Source organism: Xiphias gladius, chromosome 21 (assembly GCF_016859285.1).
Source record: "Xiphias gladius isolate SHS-SW01 ecotype Sanya breed wild chromosome 21, ASM1685928v1, whole genome shotgun sequence".
Taxonomy (NCBI): Eukaryota; Metazoa; Chordata; class Actinopteri; order Istiophoriformes; family Xiphiidae; genus Xiphias; species Xiphias gladius.
Window position 1 is genome coordinate 20,657,992 of NC_053420.1, and position 22,075 is coordinate 20,680,066.

General features: G+C 39.6%; 1 protein-coding gene across 4 annotated transcripts in view; it reads right to left on the bottom strand.

Annotated features, from left to right (window-relative positions):
* Window positions 1-20,798, bottom strand: part of camk1b (calcium/calmodulin-dependent protein kinase Ib) — a 36,498-nt gene extending 15,700 nt beyond the window's left edge. Inside the window, exons 1-3 of one of the 4 annotated variants that reach the window (XR_005706282.1) lie at window positions 20,633-20,798; window positions 18,841-18,853; window positions 14,559-14,672 (exon numbers count right to left, since the gene is read on the bottom strand). Coding sequence is in view for 3 of the 4 variants with exons in the window: in XM_040115546.1 (XP_039971480.1) it covers window positions 14,559-14,672; window positions 18,841-18,851 (125 nt within the window). In the remaining variant the exon portion in view is untranslated. Of the gene's footprint in view, window positions 1-14,558; window positions 14,673-18,840; window positions 18,854-19,330; window positions 19,419-20,632 lie in introns of those variants that run through there. The other 3 variants (XM_040115546.1, XM_040115547.1, XM_040115548.1) reach the window with 3 other exon arrangements.
* Between the last annotated feature and the right edge of the window lie 1,277 nt (window positions 20,799-22,075).

Below are 22,075 nucleotides of genomic sequence, written 5' to 3' on the forward strand. Positions count from 1 at the left end.
TTTGGAACAGACCGTTATCTTATCAGTATACCAACCAGGCTGCCAATAGATGTTGGCAGCATCACCACTTTCAGACATGTCTCTGTCTCCCTAAAACATGTGGTACTAAAGTTGAAGGAAAGTTTAAAGCTGCAATAATCAAAAGTTACACCAGTACATCCTTGTGCACTTTTGCAAACTCAAAAATGTGGAAACCTCCTGCCGAAGTTGTCATTTTGTGCTGTGTAGTATCTCTGAGGCCACAGACAGTTGTATGTGTGGGCAGAGAGGAACCACAACCATCCAGTCACTAGATTTGCAGATGAATTATCATTTACAAACAAGGAAGAACTACCAGTGTCGGTGGTGGCTGATGGCGTGCTGGAGCAATGCTGATCACAGACCACAACAAGAGCCTGCAGCCCTTTTCAGCTCACTGTGGCTGTTACTATCTGTGCTATTCCTCCCTTCTGCTGACTACAGTGGGAGACCACTTTCCAATTTCAAGTGAATGGTCTCAGACTTTTGGACCTTACTGTATGTCCATGTTTGAGATCTTGATTAGATCTGTTTTAACACCACTAATGAAGCTCCGCTAATCTGGTGATAAACACACTGCATTTCGTATAACGTCTTCACAATAAAAGTGTCCCGTTGGTTCACCTTTGGGAAGCTTTTAATGTGAAGCAACAACAGCAGAAAAGGGTCAGACCGCATTAGCAATAACTTAACACAGCAAAAAATACAGCTGAAGGTGACTCCTCAAGAGTAAAATACGGCTGATATCTCAAGGTACGAACAGGATTCAGCAGTGAAACAGAGCTTTGTTTCTAGTTTCCAGGAGAGATACATGAATTCAGGCCTAGTCCACATGTATACATTTTCCTCCTCCATTCTTTAAAAAAAATCCACAAGCTCTGTTTTAAAATAACTTTCAAGAGAAAACATGCTTTCAAGAGCATGCCAATGTCCGGCATTGCACAAAATCACCTCCTGTAAACTAAGGAGAAAACGGCGCACACTCTGACTTCACAAGCCAAAAACTCAGTTTTCCCAGTCGACACATTTATACTGGAAGTTTCTGAACATTCAACCTGGAAGGAGTTTTGCAGAAGGTCTTTTTTCAGTGACATAAAATGCAGCAGAAATGCAGCAGAAACACACAGCTTGGCTCAGCACAGCGGCATAAGCAGAGTAATCCGGGCTAATGGGAAAACCCTAACAGTGGACTCTGTTTTTTTTGTTATCCCTACAACTATAATATGTGACCCTGAATATGGAACATTATTCATGTTTTGGTCCACTGTATGTTTGACTGCCCACATGCAAATTATATGTACTCTACAACTGTGTTTAGCAGTTCTGAACTGGAAAGTGTTCTCTTCTCCTTGACCCTATGGGTGTTTGAACAGGAAAATAAGTATATTTTCTGTCAAGATAGAGTATCTGAAAGTACACCATGAACACACACATACATTTCTTGGTTCATTTACACGTTTAGGTTTGGCTCCATTTTATTTCTTTAAGAGTTGCACATGTTCACAAATTATAACTGGCCTACAGTCCACTACCAGTATGACAAACTTTATACTCAAGTCTGCAGTTTCCTCAGTTTGCCTGAGCAATTGTTTCAAAGCAAGTGAAAAAATGCTGTTTGAAGAAATTGTTAGCGTTTTTAACTATAAAAAACCCAGCCACTGATAGCTACAGCAGTGACAAATTCTAGTGACTTTTTACCAACCAGTATCACTTAATTGCCTCTTTAAATCCATCTGTGAATTGAAACATCAATAAAAAGTTGCCAAAAACCTGCCTTCTATATCTGAAATCAGCAAACATGTTTTCTTGCTTCATGTTCATGATTGCTGTAATTAATTTTTTGACAAACAAGATACTGTCTGAGTTGTTTGACCATGCACTTTCTGACATGGAAGTCAAGTTTACTTTAGTGTAAGCAGCATAAAGTTGCTATGTGTGCGCTAGAGTCTGCAATATTAACATTTAATATTGCATTTGACTTACAGTATTCAAAAAGTATATTTAATCTATGGTTCCATAAAATACTGAGTAACCCATATATGGTTTCTCTGGTGTTATTAACCTCAAAGCTAATAGAACACTGAACCGATTGCCAGATCAAAGTGACGATTATCCTGGGAGTGCGGTGTTGTGGTCACATCTCAACACGAAAGTATAACTGCCAAAGAAAGGCCATTAGCTTTGGCAGGAATCCAGCTGTGGAGGAGGTTGTCAGTGCTGCAAATTCCTCTGTAGCATCTGGGGGATTTGGTTGACATTCTCCATGCACTCACTGACAGGCCAAGAGGCTCTGGGGAAGTGTCAAACAGTGGTTCACACAAACATTGAGAAAATCCGAGAACACTAATGCATCCTATGTATAGTCCGCTTATTTGTTCATTATTTTTCAGGCAAACCGCTACCAGTGTCACATCTTTGTTAAGTGACATAAATTTCGCCATATGAGCTGCTTCAGATAACTTTAATTCAAATATTTATATGTAACCAGTGTGAGGTCTGATGAGTCTGCATCACTGGTTAAAAGCAATGTAAAGTGATTAAGTTGTTGAACCTCTGGCACAACAAGCGTTGGACTGCAGACAGAGCCTAAAGAACATTGTTTGTCGAAAGGAGAAACCTTTTACTCCTGACGCCCTGTCACCAAGTGGCACTGGACATTGTTTAATGTAGTTCCAACAGACACTTCCTTCTTTCTGAATGTCAGTTAACTGTAGGGCAATGTTTTCTTTGTGCTGTGCAATACTCTCTAACACAACACCTTTAAATTGAGACTGTTACTTTTGTTGAACAGGGGCTGCTGTTGTGAATGCTCAGCATTAGCCTACCACTTGGCAGTTACACACTAATGGTGAATGCTAAGATGTAGTTTAACAGTAGCAAAGCAGAGAAAGGTGACAAAGTCAATGAGTACTTCATTTTTTAGAAGCTACAAAGCTCACTTAAAACAGGCAAATTTCATTAATTGTGGACTTTGCAACACAATCCATAAAACAAGGCAGTTTTTGCAAATGACAATGTTCATTCTGGGTGTAATAATAATAATAATAATAATAGTAATAACAATAATAATGATAATAATAATACTGGAAGTGTATTGGCAATGGTCTGCTTTGTTCTACTGTCAATGACATTTGTTTATAATAACAACTCACTGATGTTTTATCCTTGTGATAAATTTTGAGATTAAAAAAGAATTTGACAAGCACTTGTGGAGATGAGGGACATAAGAGGGAGGCAGAGGAGAATAATGCTCAGTTTTCATGTTTGATAAATATGCTGAGATGTTACAACAAAGACACTATTGAAAGGTTTACATGGGGAAACAGTCCTGATGAATAACATGCTACCAAACTCCTGAAGTGAGCATAGGCTCCCTCACCCCAATGTCTGTCTAAAGACTGTACTGTAGAAAAGCATTATACTCCTACTATAAGTAATGTATGGAACCTTAGAAGCCTGCTGCATGTATCCAGCAGTGGAACAGATGTTACACTAACCATAGTGGTACAACCTTTTCAATAACTTTTATGTAAATGCATTACTTGATGTCTCTACAAAACATACCTTCTAGTTCAGAAAAACAAATCTAAAGTAATTGTTTACCCTTCCACTGACACAGTGCTGGCTTAGAAAATATACATAGTATAATTGTGGGGAATATTTGATGGGTTCAGAATAGTGTGGCGAGTTCGCTGAAAGCTTTAACAAAGGTTTCAGCTGGATTATAATGTAAACAACTGTGTTTACTGAGCTGCTCCTGTTCCTAACAGGACATTCTTATCACCACCATTGGACATTGTCCAGGAAGAGGATATATATACACACACACAGACACACAAACACACATAGAACCACTGCGCACTTATTAACCATTTGACCCCCCAACAAAGACGTGCTTACTGCAACTATCGGAGTGTTCTCAGAAATTCACTGTGAAAATACTTTACACAAGAGTTTAAATATAGACATGCAATAACAAAATTTAAAGGTGTGGCGCATCAAACAAGGTAAATATTTTCATGCAATTGAAACAGCATATATTTTAGTGACGAACATTGTGCTGTGTGTACAAAACCTGTATCCAAACACTTTACACCAGTTTCTGTCTCTGAGTAAACTGCTTGCTTTAAATACAGACTTGGTGTTGCTTAGTTTCTGTCACTACAAGCAACCCTTTCATGTGTGTATCCCACGATGCTTCACTCGGTATATCAAAGGAACTTAAAGCCAAGGAATTAGGATCTCACATGCTATCATGCATACTCGTGTGCTCGATGGCATGTGAGACCTATACAACAGACATACACAGGCACATGACATTAATGCAAATGCGCATTAACATCAACCAGCCCAGATCTAATGATTTTCAATGAAAACAAAGAAAATAAATATACTGTTAACTCGTACTGACACACTTTAACATGCAATCATCACAAGACAAACACAATCTGCATTGACTTTTAGCATAATGAACCGAGGCCCACTCTCTTTATGCAATTAATGCCAATTTCTTGTAACAGTCTCCTAAAGACATACAGGTTGCTCCTGGTCAGTCCCCTCTCTTTTTGTGAAACGTTATTGCCTGTTGTTACCATCTCCTGTGTTACGTAGGTTTCTGTGCCAGTGCAGATGTGTACAGTACATATGCCATGTTAAAATAAACTCAAATGCAAGTACACATTTTAAAAAATAAACAAGGAAGCATTCTTCATATGGTGTGGTAGTTTGAGAATACAAACCTTCCTTGACCATGCATTTTTTGTTCAAAGAAATCCCACATTTCTCAAACTCCAACCAATTGTGCCATCTGTTTTGCTGTGAAATTGGTCGAAAAGGTATGTAAACAGATGACTAAATGGTAACCGTGGAAAGGTCAGAGAGACATAGGGAAGGACCATCTGGTCCAATCAGAGCTGAAAGATACCCAACTGTGATACTGGCCCTGAAACATAAAAGGACCATCTTTGCTCTGTTGGCCCTCGAAACATGAAGATCTGCACAACCAAACCACAATCGCTTTCTTTATCTGAGAACGGCAGTAGTAAACATTTCTACGTTGCTGATTATTGCTTTGGCCACACACTGAACTGAAAATGGTTCACGATGAATACATGTACCATTAAACTCCAAATATGAAACTGTAATAAAAAAAGGGATTCATTAAGTATACTTTTGACTGATAACATATCTAATCTACTGGTATCTCATTTTGATATTCCCTTAATATGAGTGTTGCCATAGTGCTGGTATGTTTAAATCACTGCCCGTAACTGTGTCCTTTGGCTGAAGACCCCAGTGAACTCTACACTATGGCTCACTAAGAGGAAATTTCTTCACCATATCAAGAAAACTGAACAGCTTCATCCAAAAAATGAGCAGCAAGGAGGGGCATTAGCAGGAGTGATCAATCAAAACGGCTTAAGACAAATATGACACTGGAGTCCTTACTTCACAAACACTTCTGTCCATCAATAAATCTGAACGAGGCGATGACTAACAATTTACATTGTTAGACATCTGGACATCTGGTCTGTACAACAAATACTATGAGCCACCAACTAAAAAATTTTCACCTTTTTATATAGCGCTTACCATTTGTTAATATGTAAAATGCAAACAATTGTAAATCTACGCATACATAAGTATTGAACAACAGTATTGAAGGTTTTGACTTCATTAATGGCCAGTGTGTGACGTACAGTTTCGTTGTGTTCCTGTAACCTTGCTTAACAATCTCATTTCCAGTAGCAGCAGGCAGCTGTTTTCAGTTTCACTTCAGTGCTACTAAAGAATATCAAACATCTAGCAAGCTAAATAAAAAACATTTTTCTCAGGAATTGGTGGAGACATTCCACTTAAATTTGCCAGGTGGCCCCAGATACAATGAAAGGAAGGATAATGTTGTTCTGCGGAGGATGTGCAGGCAATTGTCTGCTAACGCATCTAGTGGCCTAAGCTAAGTTAGTGCAACTTCAAGTGCTTTATTATCCATGTAAGAGAACAACAGATCCTACTTTCCTCTGTTTCAAGACTACTTATTGAAAGGAATTCCTTTGAAATACACACTTAAAAAAAAAAAGACAAAATCCCTAACCACATCATTTAATGGATTGTAATTAAGCTGCAAAGTAAAGAACATGCTTCCCTAAAGATTTCTGGGCCCGGAGATAAAAAGCATAAGGAAATTCTTTTCATGTCAGTTTGCTGATATGTGGAAAGCTTGTCGTGCGGGGAATGTGGACAATAAGGGAATATAACAATGGAAAAGACTGTGGGAAGATGTACATGATAAGCCCACATGTGTACTTAGAGTTGTTGGGGAGGGGTATATTGTTGCGAGCAGATGGAGATGCATAAGTGGGCCAGACAGTGGGCCTATATGTGTTTGTGGTCCAGGTATTACTCATGTTGCAGGGAGCTAAATCTCTTTACACAGTCACATTGTGGGGACTTGTCAGTACAGTAAGGTTAGAGTAAGGTTAGAGTTAGGGTTAGGGTTAGGCAAGTAGTAGTTATGGTTAAGCCTAGAGTGAGTCTCCGGGAAATGAATGTAAGTCAATGTAATGTCCTCTAAAGTCATAAAGAAACGACTGTGTGTGTGTGTGTGTGTGTGTGTGTGTGTGTGTGTGTGTGTGTGTGTGTGTGTGTGTGTGTGTGTGTGTGTATTCCCGGAACTGCAGGCTATGCCATGCTGAGCTGAGCTGAGCTGAGCTGAGCTGTGCTGTGCTGTGCTGTGCCTTTGCTGTGCTGTGCTGTGCTGTGCTGAGCTGAAACGAATTAGGTCAGGACAGGGCTGAAGGGCTGAGGGTGCCATAGGCATGGATGGATTTTCAGGATTCAGGGTCGGGCTTTGAACTTGTCATTTTTCAAAACAATGGTTGAACTCTGCTGATCATTGCTGAAGAGTCAGAGTGAATGTGTATTTAGTCTCAGAATTAATCAGTAGCTCTCTTGATTGTTATTTCTGGAATGTGTCTTATTATGCTTGATAAATTAGGTTAAAGGTGACCAGTGTCTTATCTGTACACTTTCTGAGCACAAATAATGACTGAATAGAAAAGAAGAGGGAGAAGACAGATGAAGATAAAGAGACAGAGTAGCATGTCACAAGCTTTACTCATAAATCCTGTATGGTCTTATCAGTGGCTGAGACAGAATTACAAGGGCACACAGTAACAAGTCGTACTATGCTTTGAGTTACAGTACAGGAGCAGGATACTGCACGTGCTTCATCCTCTTTAATGAAAGGAGGCCTTAGCTCTTTCTCATCCTACAGCTCAGACACAATAAAACCTTACAATAGAAAAGCTAAGAAACGCTAATCAATAAAAAATAATTTTTTTTTAGAAATCTAGAAAGGCCTTTGCACATGTGGGACACCCTTGAAGCGAAACAGAGACATGATTAGGGGAAGATGAAGACAACTAAGATTGCAATAAGAGATATCACAGGAATACAATGGGATGAATCTGATAAAGTATTAAATGATGGGGAGAGAGGAAGATTTAGGACCGAGACAGAAAAAGAGAAGCATGGAGCGAGAGACAGATGAAAAATAGATGAAGTGGGACAGCTCTCATGCTGGGAGACTCATCTGCTCCATAAAATATGGCTGTGTCCTTTTATCTGAACTAATTTGTCAATCATCATTTTGGATTGAATTTGAATTTCATTTGACTCTGACTCAGCATACAAACACTGAATAATCAAGGAGAAACAAAAATCGAACCCCAAAAAGTTGGTCTGTGCTGAATTTTCCTCAAACTCCATTTCTCGGCTCCTCCTCCTCTGGTTTTTGGATGACTGTTTGTTAATAACAAATGCATAAGTATAATTTTCCTTCATTCTGGCCATAACAAGCAGTGACAATAAATAACTAAAGGCTAAAGGATGGATGAGGTTCATATAAACCTTCAGCACATTCCTAAAAACGTGTTTCATTTGAGTTTACACTCAACCCTAAGCTAAAAATGGAAAAGTTTTGAAAGGTTCTGGCAAACAGTGACTCCTAACACTTGGAAATGGTGCAATACACTGGTTTTAATGAAGTAAAATGTAAAATGAGGTCAGATAGTTCCTAGCTGCATTAAAAATATTACAATTCTCCTTTAAATATCTTAGGTTAGGTGACTTACTGCAAACGTTACTGTGCCTTGCACCTCACTTTATTCACAACACTGTAACATCTGTCATTTGGCTGTTTTCATGTATTTCATACATTCCCAGCACATAAGCTTCATAAACACAAATACTTAGACCTCTCTGAAAGGAGGACAAAGCCTTGGCAGTAGAGTATAGAATGTGCATTCTGTTGTTGCCTGATAATATATGACATTTTGCTTTATCTCATTCAACCACTGGACAAACCTGAGATGTGGACAGCGCTTCAGAAGTCTGGAAACAGGCAGACTCTGTTGTGGATTGTTAAAACACTTTTGCTGATGGGATAACTCCGGTCACAGGATCTGTAGTTTGAGCTAATGACTTTGCAGCGATAGTACACAGTACTACTCCTTTAAATTTCTATGCCATTAAGATATACTTTGCAGTATATAACATAGAGCTGTGTCTCACACCTACAAAAAACTTTCTCTGGGACACTGGGACATTTTTGTAAGATCTTTTCCATGGTGTCTATAAATAACTTGATGTCATAATTTAATTCAAGTACCTGTGACACTAGGGCCGAGTCACAGCTTCACACAACCTATAGCCTTTCACAACACATCTGCAAGTGCAAGTGAACACTCTAACACTTCAGCATGCTGACACAGACACACCAACACACACATATGAGGCCCAGTGAGTGTGGACTTATTGAACCGCAGAGAGCTCTCAGACAGACTGGCAAATCAGTGTTAAAACCCGTGTAATGTAGCCAAGAGGCATGAGTTTGAGGGAACAAGTGGAGCAAAAGGTTCCTCTTTTGACTACCAGATTGTGCCCCAGCCCAGACTACAATTTCTGTATCATAAAACAACAAAAATCATCCGTGTGGATTCTGGATTCTGACACATTTAGACCATCAACGGGAAAACACCTATTCAAATACAGCTTGAGCGACTTGTCTAATAGAAATATCAAGCACTAAAACCATCTGTATTTCTTCCCTCTGGTCTTTTATCCACTGAATGTGGATAAATAGGCAATGAGGAAGATAAGCTCACTATAAGCCGTGATGCACAAGGAAGGTTTGAATGAGAGATCTTCAGTCTGTCAGATAAAAATATAACAGCCAAGAGGGTGAGAGGGCTCCTTGCTTTGGAAAAGAGAAAATGCGTGATGAAGGGGTCCTATGTGTTCATTCAGAGAGGTGAAGAGAGACATGCGAACACTGGAGGCAAAGGTAATAAAAAAGAAACACAGAGAAAGACAGCAACTTCGAGCCGTCAATTACCAAAGTTTTGTATGTGCTCATGAACAAACCAAAACAATTGTTGCTGTTATGAACCCTTTTGCTCTCTTTATGGCTTTCCCTTACTCCCATGTACACACACACAAACACACACACACACACACACAGACACTATTCTTCCAAAATCAACTGTTGCCAATAGCTGATCATACGACTAGAGATTCCATGGGCTACTGGGTCAGCGTTCGACATAACTGACAGAGACAGGCAGGGGCCAATCCATCAGCCCTAATGATTTTAAACGATTACTTCACGCTCTCTTACTTTTTCCCATATTGCTCCATCCCCTCTATGTTTTGCAGTGTATTCTGGGCTGAAAATAAAGAGAATGTCCCCTTACTGCTTGTGGCATGAGAACATGAGCAGCCATTTAAATGTCAGACAAGGCAACATGGCCCATTTGTGCAGTTTGTCATCAGTTGAGAAATCTCGAAGCCGGCAGCTGAGTGTGGGAACAGTGGAGAAAAAAAAAAAAAAAAAAAAAAAGATAAAAAAAAACACAGAGCTGTTTTGAGACATTTAAAGTAAAAATACCAACCTCTTAACAACAGAAATGGGTGAAAAAAACTCTGACAATGCAGTGAGAATAGTGAGATTCAGATGTAAATGCGAACAAACAGGAATAGCTAGTTTACACATAATCCAATTTTGAGACACACGGAAACATAGTCAAACTAAACTTCCACTTATACTGTTTTACTTCTGTTTGCTGTATTGAGTTTAGTACTCTTTACATCAATATTACAGGACATAGAGATTCAGAGTACTATTTCTTCATAATGACTACATCTATAATAGACCTGTGAGTTGGTAGTTGTTCACACTGCATTTATACACAAAATATCAATATCAGTTTTCCAAACAAGTGACCTGGGAAGCTATAACCAGCCAGGCTTGAATGGTGACATACTGAACAACATACAATGGAGAGTGAAGGGTAAGTCAATATTTGAAATAAAGCCAAGGGAAGCACAAGGGAAGTCGAGGGAATCCAAATTTTCCAAGCAAAAAAATTTGGATGGGTGTGCATGTGCGAGCAAAAAATTTGTTTAAAAAGGGGTTTAAGTAGAATTCTTCATTAAATTTTGTGAGAAAAAGCTAGTTATGGCATTGCACATAGTAGTATCAGAAATGTTTTTAATGGGACCAACAATTTCACTGTAAGAGTAGATTGTTATTTGACTGTAAACCATGTCTTATTGACAATAACCCTGAAGAGGATCAATGGTTCAGTCTTGCACTTAATTGTGTGTCCCTAGTTGTGTACCCTTGTATAATGAAAGCTCTAATTTCAGCTGAAAATCAAAGGGCAGCAGGACACACTGGGATCCCCGTTCCACAGTGTGAAGCCAGGAAACAGTTACATAGAAGGTGAAAGGGATGGGGAGCCAAAATGTAGCTGGATTTCTGACAGTAGGGATTTGGTTTTGGGCTGAGTTGGACAGATACAGACACAAAAACAAAGACACAGAGAGTCAGAGAGAGAGAGTGGATAGATTAACATAAGTAACAGAAATGAGAAAAGAAGGAAGGCGAGTGAGGATTTGATTTGATTGCAGTGAAAGAGCTGTTGTCTGTTTGTGCCTTATTAATCCCCATCTGGTTTAATTACAAAAACATGTTTCTGCGGCTGGGGATTCACAGTTCAAACCCGTAAATGCCACTGGCATGCAACTTCAAATACCCACATCACTGTTGTTTTACTAAAGGCAGACATTTGAAGGAAATAGTCGCATGTAAGAAGTATTTGTTTGTCTTGGTATATTTTTCATGCTAACGTGCACTGAAAACATTGTTATTACATCTAAATGCGGATACGAGATAACCAATCGTATGCTTTGTTTGCAGAGGCCGATAAATGATCAGCCAAAAGAATTTGAATATGCTGTAATACTGTTTTTAAGTTTACTGTACATTATGCTGTATTTAATAATTGAACTTTTTGTCTTAGTTCAGGACAGGTAGGCTGATGGGCTTTTATGTTTAAGACAGGGTGAAAATTTGATTCAGTGATGAAGCGATGCGTAGCACCTACAGTATTTCATGGTCAAAATATCAGTGAGCGAAGCTCCTGACACTTGAGCACATTTTTAGAGAAATGTGTGTCATTTTGTTAAACAGTGTTTTCCTGTAAAAGAGAGAATGAGTTTATTTCTTGTACAATGCACATATATGCACCCGTTGGTGGATTATTAATAGCAAATCAAAAACTTTGTTTCCATAGTGACTGTTTGAGTCCATTATGGAAAGTGTCTCCTGTTGTTACCAAGACAACAATCCAGCAATGGCAAACGAATGTGGGACACAGCTGAGTGATGTGGTGAGTTGGTGATCTCTCCATAAACAAGCTCAGCACCAAACCGGGGGCAGGTGGAGAACTGGAGGGATGGTAGTGACAGGGTTGTAAGGATAGGAGAGCATTTTCATGTACGCACCTATCAAATGTTCTTATACACTTATTCAGCTTCAATTTGATGTGATCTGCACATAATATTCTACTTTTGTCTATGTGTATAGGGTGCTAGAAAAAAAAGGCATTTCAGGACTCAAGTATTTTAAATAGGAGGAATTTTTAGGTTGCTTAAAATTTAGCTTTATCACTCACTCAACTTCAGTCACCCTCACTACGTTCTTTTAACTGACAACTATTACATTTTCTAATGCTGTCTGTCTGTGTTAGGTATATGCTGCAATAAACTTTGAGTCTGTTCCCCTGAAATCTTAAATAATTATTCATTTTTTCGCCTGCAATTCAGCCACAGATTATTTGGCCCGTGCAGTTCATTTTTTGGTTGGGATTTTGCCTTTAAGATACATACAGGGAAGAGGGTAAGTGGGCATTTAGCTGCTATGACTGACTTATGTTGCAATGTTGGTCACTGTGATTAAGCTATTTGAGGTTTTGAGTCCTTTTCATTAAGTGCTCACAATATTTTTTTTACCCTCTGTGAGAGGTTTCATAAACTGACAAAAGAAGCTTAGGCTTCACCTTGGATTCAGTTAGTGTTCACACAACTTTATCCAAGACTAACAAGGATGTGGTTGTATGTAAAAGGTGCTTGAGTGAGACACCTTGGATAAACATCCACTCTCCATTCAGGATTAAGAATCGTAAAACAAACAGAAGTAGGATTAAAACTGATATTTTATCTCTGTACACTGTCTGAGCAATTTGTTCTTTGAGAATAAACCAGGCTCCAAATTACTTCTCTCAATTTGGGAACGCTGGACAAACGTTTCACTGTGGGATGGACAGCAGGACCATGTAGACAGGAGGACCAAGTCAAGTAGTGTATAGCTACTAAAACGGTGTTCCTACTCACATGCATAAATGCAGCATAGACTGCCATGTAAGGTGGGTTTGGGAGATGCCGGGAATGAGTTAAGGTTCTACAGATGAAAAGCAGTAGGACGCTATTATGGACTCCAAATACAAAGCATGACCATTTTAAGTAAAATCGATGACACACACACACACACACAATGTCCTCAAAACTTAAGACGTTTAAGAGGTACCAAGAAAAGCAGACCAGCAAATAAGGAAACAAAGACACAGCCAACAGAACTAAGGGCAAAATACCCCAAAAGTATTCTGCAGTAATGCTCTTCTCAGAAAGTACTGCTGATGTGGGAGTTAAACTGCCAATGTCCTGCAATGACGCAAACACTATCATTGTCTTACATGGTCATTGCCATCCACTTTTTCATTTTAGGACCAATTCAACGCTGAAACCCTTTGATTAAAATGAATAGGACCCATGCCTGTCCAAGCACAAAATCATAAAAAAATTAATATCTAGTCCTACTGTAGAACAGAAGTGGGTCTGCACACCTAAACAGGGGCTACTTGAGCAGCACTAGTCCCAGCATACACCCAAGACTGGAAACAAACACCTCTTAATGTATTACTACAAAACTTAAAACTTGTTTCACAGTGATGCACATCTTTTGGCCAGTTTAGCTTTTATAAATTATCGTCAATGTTCTAGGTCTAGTTAAGTCTGTCTTTGTCCTTTGAGAGATCCTTGAGAGTTACCAGTTTGATAACGACATCTGTAGAATCTAATATAATCCAGTACAGCAGCCCAGCAATAACTTTTATCTTTGTCAAGTGTATCATGTTCAGTTTTTGTTGACACTGTGTCAGAGGTGTTGACTCAACTCCATGGTAATTTATGAGGCTGTGTATTTAGTGGTGCTGCTTCACTGTGAACTGCTTTTCCTAAAGAGGTATTTCTAATGTTCTGTCTAAATGCAGGGAGCAGACTATCAGCCTCTCAACGTGATGCTTTGTGGCTGCTTTGTTGACACTGTGTCAGAGGTAAATCAACCCAGTTCTGATGACAGTGTCAACAAAAGTGAACATTATAAGCTTCACAAAGATATATTGTAGTGCTATGTTATGACTGAAAATGTACTGCAGGCTTATTGTATTAAATTGCATTAGACTGCATACAAACTAGCTGCTCCCAAATAATCCTGTTTTTTGATAGGAAAATATCCGTTTGATTACCAAGGGAAATGGTTTTTGGAGTTTTTCCCAAAGATAAATGTCACAAGATTTGTAATGATGCTCAGGACACATCCTGCAGACATCTCCTTTAGTCAAATTGATTTCACTGGATAAATATGGAATCTGAAGGAAATAGTCTACCAGCATGGAGAGAGTGTCTTTAAACATTGTGTTTTAATGGAAAGAGATTTTTTAGAGGTTTTTGAGTATTTCAACAAAAGCACAAAAATAGATGTCTGTGTTAACATTGCAATACGACGTGGTCTGAGAAAAAAAAAAAAAGTCAGGAGTAGCCCAGCATAAAAATACTGCACATTTATAAAATACACCAAACAGAGATATCCAGTCATTGAGCAGCAATAATTATCCACCCAAATACCTGCATAATAATTAAAAAAATTCAATTCAATACAAAAGCATTGGGATTAGAAACAAAAAAAATGCTAATTTTCAGTCTTGTGTCCATCTCACAGAACATCTGACAAATATGCATTAAATATGTAAAAATGTGCACCCTTCATTCAAACTGTGGCATGGTTCCCAGAGTGTTAAAATTCTATCATGCAAGGCTGAAACACAAGGGGTTTTTGCCGCTGGCGCTGGCACACTTACGTTCCCAAGATCTCTTTGAAGTCATACTTCTCTTTCACATCTGTGGTCTTCTTCTTCCAGGCATGGCAATCTTCACCCAGTGGCATCTTCTTGTTGTTATGGTCAGAAACGATACTAGTGAGGAAAAAGAGGATAAGGAAGAAATGCTCAATATTACCAACACTTTAACAGCCTCCATCCACCTACTTGCAGTAAATTATGGCACTCACTTTTCATAAAGTTGATTGTTTTAATGTGAATCTAAAATCTTTTTTTTTAATGGGTTACTGACATCAGTGAATTCCTTATAGTGTTTGCCACTTGTGTTGACACATTAATATGCAATATATTATGCCAGTTGGGAAATATCCAAAAAACATCCAACATATCATACATTGTAAGACAAGGGAGGTTTATTTGTATAGCAAACTTTCAAACACAGCGGCAATTAAAAGTACTTTACATTTACCATGTGTAATAACTGCTATTTAATGGAAGGTCCTGTGTCACGTTGCTGTGTGGCGATTATTATGTTGTTTTGTTGTGAATATTTTCATTTTTGGGGCTCAACGGCTGGGGTTTGCATTAGCAGCAATTTCTGCAGCTAAAGGTTGTATAGAAGTACCTGACTGAATGTTGTGCCCAATCAAATTTCATGATGAGAAAAAAAAAAAAATCATAGAAATTAATAATTTTCATATTATCAAAATGATTCTATTTCATACTTTCAGAAAGGATTCATCCCAAACTAGACAGTTACTGTATTAGTTTGTCAAAAAATTACCACTATTGACAAACTGAGAGTTGCAATATTCTGCTCCAGGCTATTGCATGTCACTCAAGTGACTAAAGAATGTGGTGAACCCTGCTTCCTCTCTAATACTCTCGTCACACACAAAACATATCGTATGACACAGGATATTGAACATAGGCTCAGGCTGTATTTCATCCATTATACTGGAACATACGTCACAGGTAAATTTGGGCGTCTGCGACTTCAGGGTTTCGATGTCATTCAAAGTGGTCGCTGCAATGTAGTGGTTACTGTGGAGACTGAACACGGAAGATAGTACAGAGGATCTGGTCTAAATGTAAAGGATTTCTTTTCTTTTGTTGGACTTGTTATGAAGTTATGTCCTGCAGCCGTGTTCAAGTATTTTTATAATCAACAAGAGTGGAATTTATGGCAGAGGGGGCTAAAAGTCATGGGCAATATCTACAAGGTTAATGAATAAACTACAGTTTAACTATGTAGAAGTATATGAGTTCAAATGTACAGTACTCAGTGTCAGAGCTGCATAAAGCCCTGGTTGTGAACAGGGCTGTGGGTTCCAGATCACATAACTCAGGACGACAAATTCTTAAAAACAGCAGACCAAAGTTTTTCCCTGATGCTTACTTTGGTGTAACAATGCTACTGATTACTCAAACTTTAAGTTGAGCTTCTGTTTGAAAAAGCACACTGTTGAAAACAAACAAAACAAAGCTTATCTGTAATGTGTTTGTTAATTTACTGGGCTTGTATAATGCTCACGTCTAAGTGAGGTGCTACGAATTAGCTTCACAATCAAATATGCCAGGGTATGTTGTATAAATACAATGCTACCTTTAGCAGTTAGAAAACGACACAAACAGTGTTAATTCTTTGGTTGCGTCCTGTTGTCACTTTTGTCTCACTTGCTCATATTTCTCAGGAGAAGCTAACATTCAGATGTTTATCCTCACCATACTCTCAAGAGTGGGAGTGATCACAGAGGACCCTGCTGTCACAGCTATCATCATCTAAACACAGAAAGTGCCTATAACTCAAGACCTCGTTGACTAAAATAGCCCTGTTCATATCAGCATGCCTCACTCCTCCTCTGTTCCTGCTGCCTGCCTGGCAACTTCACGGTCTGTCTCTATAAGATGATGCAACATATTGTTCTAGACCGTAAGAGTGCTGTTTTGTTAAAGACGATATAATGGCACAGTTAATTGTCTCCCAGTTAGTTCAAAGTCAGCTCATTTTAATGCTGAACTGTGTGTATGAATGGCAATAAGTGATAGACAGGGGTTTGGATTAATACTGCAGTTATCTCAGAATGAATGTTAAAAGGACATGGCTTCTTCTAGCAGCATTGAGGTGCACACATGCACACACACGATTAATAAATTGTTCTACACGTGTGCCATGTCTCACACACACACACACACACACGCGCGCACGCACACACGCGCACGCGCACACGCACGCGGCGGCCCTGTTGCTGCTTTCACTAATGTCAGAAGTCGGTTTCGTATGTGTCGTCATGGAAACCTACAGGAGCTGCTATGGTTTCTGAGAGTCTAAATTGCTTTAGTGTCTAATGGCAGGTGGCAGCTAGGGTGGAAATCATTCTGGTCACTTCGATGGCTAGCTGCAGTACGTTATGTTTAGTTAAAAAAAAAAAAACTACACAAATGGATTAGAAGATTGGATTAGAAGGATGAATCACACACAAGGAGTGGTGAAAAAAACTATATAACCTGATCAGGTATATACTACATACAGTACAATTCATTAGCTACGCTTCCAGATGACCATAGAGGAGGTACTGTCTGATTTTAAATGCATTATCGAGTCACAGACAATGTATTTTGTTAAGTACTTACACCAGATTCTATTTGTGATTAGATGTACAACTTTGTGTACATCTGATATAAACTTACTGAACAATGTAACCAAAATCACAAGGAAAAAAAAATTATTTATGAACTTAAAATTAATTTAACATTGGAACGCATATCTGAGTCATTTTCTAGTACAGTATTCCCTCTACTGCATTTTGAGTGCCATACAAAGTGTTTGAGGTAAAATGAAGTACCTTTAAATTGGCCTGAAAAAACAGTAAGCAAAGTAATGTGCTTAGGGGAAGCAGTAAGAGGAAGTCCAGTCAAATGTGTTTACAAGCTTTGCTGGTAAATCTGCTTTCCTGCAGCCTCTGTTCCTGGAGTCTGATTTCTCTATCAGTGGAATTTGAGGATCCATTACATAATATTTTCCTCCAATGTTTTCATTGAAAAATTATTATGAGTAGGGTCAAAGCATAGTAATCAGTGTCTGAAAATACAAAAGAATACAGAACCGTTTCTGTGTAGGGAATAGGGTGTTTTTCGTATGTTCTGGGATGTTGGGATCCTTTAGTCTTTCTAACATCTGGTTGTGAGGTGAGGTTAGCCAACTGATACAGAAATATTTCATAATTATGCAAACCATCATTGATAAATCATTTACTAAGCAAAAATGCCAATCATTTGTTGGTTTTAGCTTCTTTACTCTGAGGATATGCTTTCGTTTCTCCATTTCACATTGGTTAAACACAAAAATACACTTTCACTACTGGTCAGAAAAAGCTATTTCAGCAATTTCTTTAGGCTCAGGTAAACTGTTGCTAGAGCTACGTCAGTATTTTTATGCAATTTCTAAGTTAAATTATTAATTGATACCCTGAAATCTTGTATCAACATGGATAAGTCAAAAATAAAAACAATAGTTTGTTGCAACCTTTAGGCTAAAAATAACTGAAACAGAAACAATACCATTTGGAGGAAAGTGAAGCTGGAGAAAACACCTCTTACATACTGCTTGTTTGTAGCATCTCACCTTGCTAATATGGAGATTCATGGAGATTCATGTTAATTCATGCACTGAGAATGGGTGATACTGAACATCAAAGTCATTTAAAGTCTATGAATGCATCAACCCTTGCTTGTCACTGGTTATGTTCATTTTAGAAATCCACTTGTAGCTACTGTATTCCAAGGAAATAACTACATGCTGTACACCTGTATCTCCTTCATAACACTCGGACTTCACTTCAGTGGCACAAACATCTGGATTAAGTTTATATTAGGCAACTTCATATCACAGTTCAAACAACACACTTCAAGCCACTGGAGCTTTAAGGACAATATCAAAGTTGAGCAAGGAGGTCTGTTTTTCAAACAGGCAAATGCTACAAACAGCAGTATAAGGGTCAAGTTTTAAACACGCACGGGCAGATAGGGGCAGGTTTTAAAAATGTAGGAGAGTAGAGGAGAGACACATGCAGGTACCGGATGAGCAAGTAGAAGGCCAAAAACAGCCCCTTCATGTCCACTGATGACATGACTTTTGGCCAGGGGGTGAAGATAAGCTGCTCAAAATTCAAGAAGCAACAGGATTGAAAAGGATTTGAGATTGGGGGGATGCATGATACCACAACCACATTCCCTCAGTGCTATGTGACATGCAGCATTCACCCTTGTTTAAGGTATACACAGAGAGAGTCGCTGTACTCACTGGTTTCCCATTCCTGTGATGTGCAGTGGACAGAAGAAACACACACACATATACACACAAGCACAGTTAGACGTGACAAAATGACACGTAGCTGCCGTTTTTGAGTGTGAAATTTAGTGTAAAGGCGTTAAAGCTTTTCGCAACACTTGCGCGCGCGCACGCACGCACACACACACACACACACACACACACACACACACACATACACATAAACACAGAATCAAACATACAAACAGACAAACATCTGCAGCTGATGTAAAAAAAAAAAAAAAAAAAAAAAGGAGAAAAAAAAAGTCTAAATATTGTAAACTTGACCAAACTGAGCTCCTGAACGCATCTCCGGACAAATCCACTTGTTTTCTCTAAATTGTATAGTTTGTGTCCATGTTAAAGGACACAAAACGCACTTAACCATTTTTTTCTCTGTTGTCTTTAAACACGGACAAATATTGATTTTGTCTCACTCTTACCTACATTTGTTATTACCCACCTTAGTGACTCTATTGTCTCTTTTGGAAACCTGCGGTTTCTTTGGAATTTGCAGACAAGTAGAGATATGCATGTCAACCAGGGTGAAATGCAAAAACAAAATTCCATTCACATATTTAGCACAACAAATAAAAACGATTCATTGGCTCAAATGGTTTGAACCGACAAAGGTCCCAGGTCGCCGATGTGGTGGGCGAGTAATTCTTTCCCATGAGCCAAGTGCAATGTGTTTAAGAGAACGAACACACAGAGAGCGGCGCAGACGCAGTTTGTGTTTCACTGTTTACCAACTCGAACACTGTCAACGTGAACTATTATAGGAATCAGGAAACTGTCCAACTAATCGCCACCATCGTTCCCTTGACAGACCCTCAACAGCCCTCTGTCATTCAACCGCATGCACCCACTGGCTGACTGGTAAACACAGAGAGCGATTTACTAACAGTGACGCACAACAAATCTCCTCTCAAAGTGAGCTTATTAATTGATAAGCAGACTTCTCCTTAAAAGATCCCATAGGTGGGGACGTGCGTGTGTGTGTGTGTGTGTGTGTGTGCGTGTGCGTGTGCGTGTGTGTCTGTGTCTGTGTGTGTGTGTAAGAGAGAGAGAGAGAGGGAAATGGACAGAGGAACAAAAATGGTGAAGGGGAAATGAGAAAATGAGGTAAGGGGTAAAAACTAAAAATACTTAAAGAACTAGCATTCAAGGAAAGCAGTGGGGGAAAAATGGAATAAAAAAAGCCCTATTTCTGCTCTTAAGATTAATAATAATACTGTCAGGGCTCTGTCAAGACAACATTTAGTTATTGGTAGATGGTCGGACCATACCGCATAAACTTGTCTTAATCTACAATAATTCAGCGGGCACGGAGGAAGGCAAGTGAGCCATGACCTCAGTCCCTACCATACAGTATGCCATGTCAGGGTCTGATCCTCGAAGCTGCTGCCTCAGTCGCACAGAGGTCCTTTTATATGAATGAAAGTGCATCTGCATAACCGGAGCGACGGCTGCTGCTAACTTCAGCGGCCCCTCCTGCAGAAACGCTAAAAACGAGTGATAGTTTTAAAGTCCTTCCAGACGTTCCTCCGGCTGACGTTGAAACAAAAGCCCTCGCGTAAAGGCAAAGAGAGTAAATGTAAAGCGCCCGTTACCGTTAGCTAACGTTACTCTCTGCTAAATGTTGCTCGGAAAAAAACGAGCCGTCAAAACACTGGCACGAAGCCGCGCTCCAACACCTATCTGGCCTTTGCGGAAGAGTCCGTTAAAGTTTGTGTCGTGACAGCGCGGCAGCGGTCGCTCCTACCTGAAGTGTGGCAGTCAGCGGCGTCCGTCAGCCGTGTCCAGCGTCCAGCGTCCAAGCGTCCAAGCGTCCAAGCGTACACCGTCTCACTCTCCCGCCCGGAGCGCTCTCACACTGACTCCGCACTTGGCAGCCTCACCAGCAGCGCTCCTCCTGACGTCACCTCAAGGCAGCGCGGCCGGCCGGCCGGCCGGTCGACCAATCACCGCCCTCAGCCGCGGCACACAGGTAAACGGCTCTGCTACGCTATTGGTCACCCTTCCTCACCCCGTGACTCCCCGGGCTGTACTTAGCGATGAAAGCAGTGGAAGTGAGCTTGTGTCAGAGTGCAGCTGTGACAGTGGGCACAGTAAGTGAACCCCCCCCGCTGAAAACTAAGGCACTCTTGTTGTTACTACTTCAACAGCTGTTGGGACTCTAGTTATAACTATAGCATGTCGTAATGGCAGTGTTTCATATCTTTATAGTCGTACTGACAATTGTCTTGCTGTTGCATTGTCTCCCCGACTCTGGACTACATCATCACAGAAGAAGTGAAAATGTGCACATATAGGTTTCACTCTGTGTATCGTATATATTTGGATAAGTGTGTTACGTGTATATTGCTTTAGAACAGAATTAAAACCAGACCCAGGACCACAGCTCACAAGCCTACAATTAAAGCCCACACAGCGGACCCTTCCAGGTCCACTCATCTCGCCAGGTGCGGGCCCCTCAATAAGTTAGTTACACTCAGGTTGTGCGGTGGTCTGGTGCTCCATCTGGCGAGTTACATGTCCCCAAACAAAATTCGTGGCCAGCGTGCGCAAACGATCCCATTTTAAAATCAGTTTAGCCCAGTGAAGTCATGCGTGTTGCGCCTCGGTCCGGGGTGCACTTTTAGGCTGAGTAGATCAATCGTCAGTGCTAATAAAGTACGCGGCAAACTGCTGGTTTGCTCTCCACTGACACTAAGTAGCCGGCAGCATTTTATGAGAATTAAACGTTAAAACATTTTTTTTGTGCTATTATAATATGTCATTTAATTAAAGGGCTAGATAGACCGGTGTGTCCGTGGTACTCAAAGCGGAGCGTGTAGCGACCACTTGCTATTTTTTCTTTATGTTATGTATGAGGTCTTTTTCACGGTAGACATTACTGACATGTCATAGCACAAAGAGAACATGTGTACGTGACCTAAATGAACGACCTAAATGACCGTAATGACCTAAATTAAGGTGTCATTTAATTGAAGCAGTTCCAGGCATCATTTAAATTATTATTCACACGCGTTGTTATTACAACCAGGCCTTTTATTTTTTTCTCCTTATTAACATGCAACAATCCGGCATTATACAATTCCAGGTAAGCAAAGGTATTTTTTTATTTTTTTGCAACTTCTACATTTATTAATAAAGAATCTCCCAAGTAAAAGCAGAGTATTTCTAAAAAAACCCAGTGCGGCTT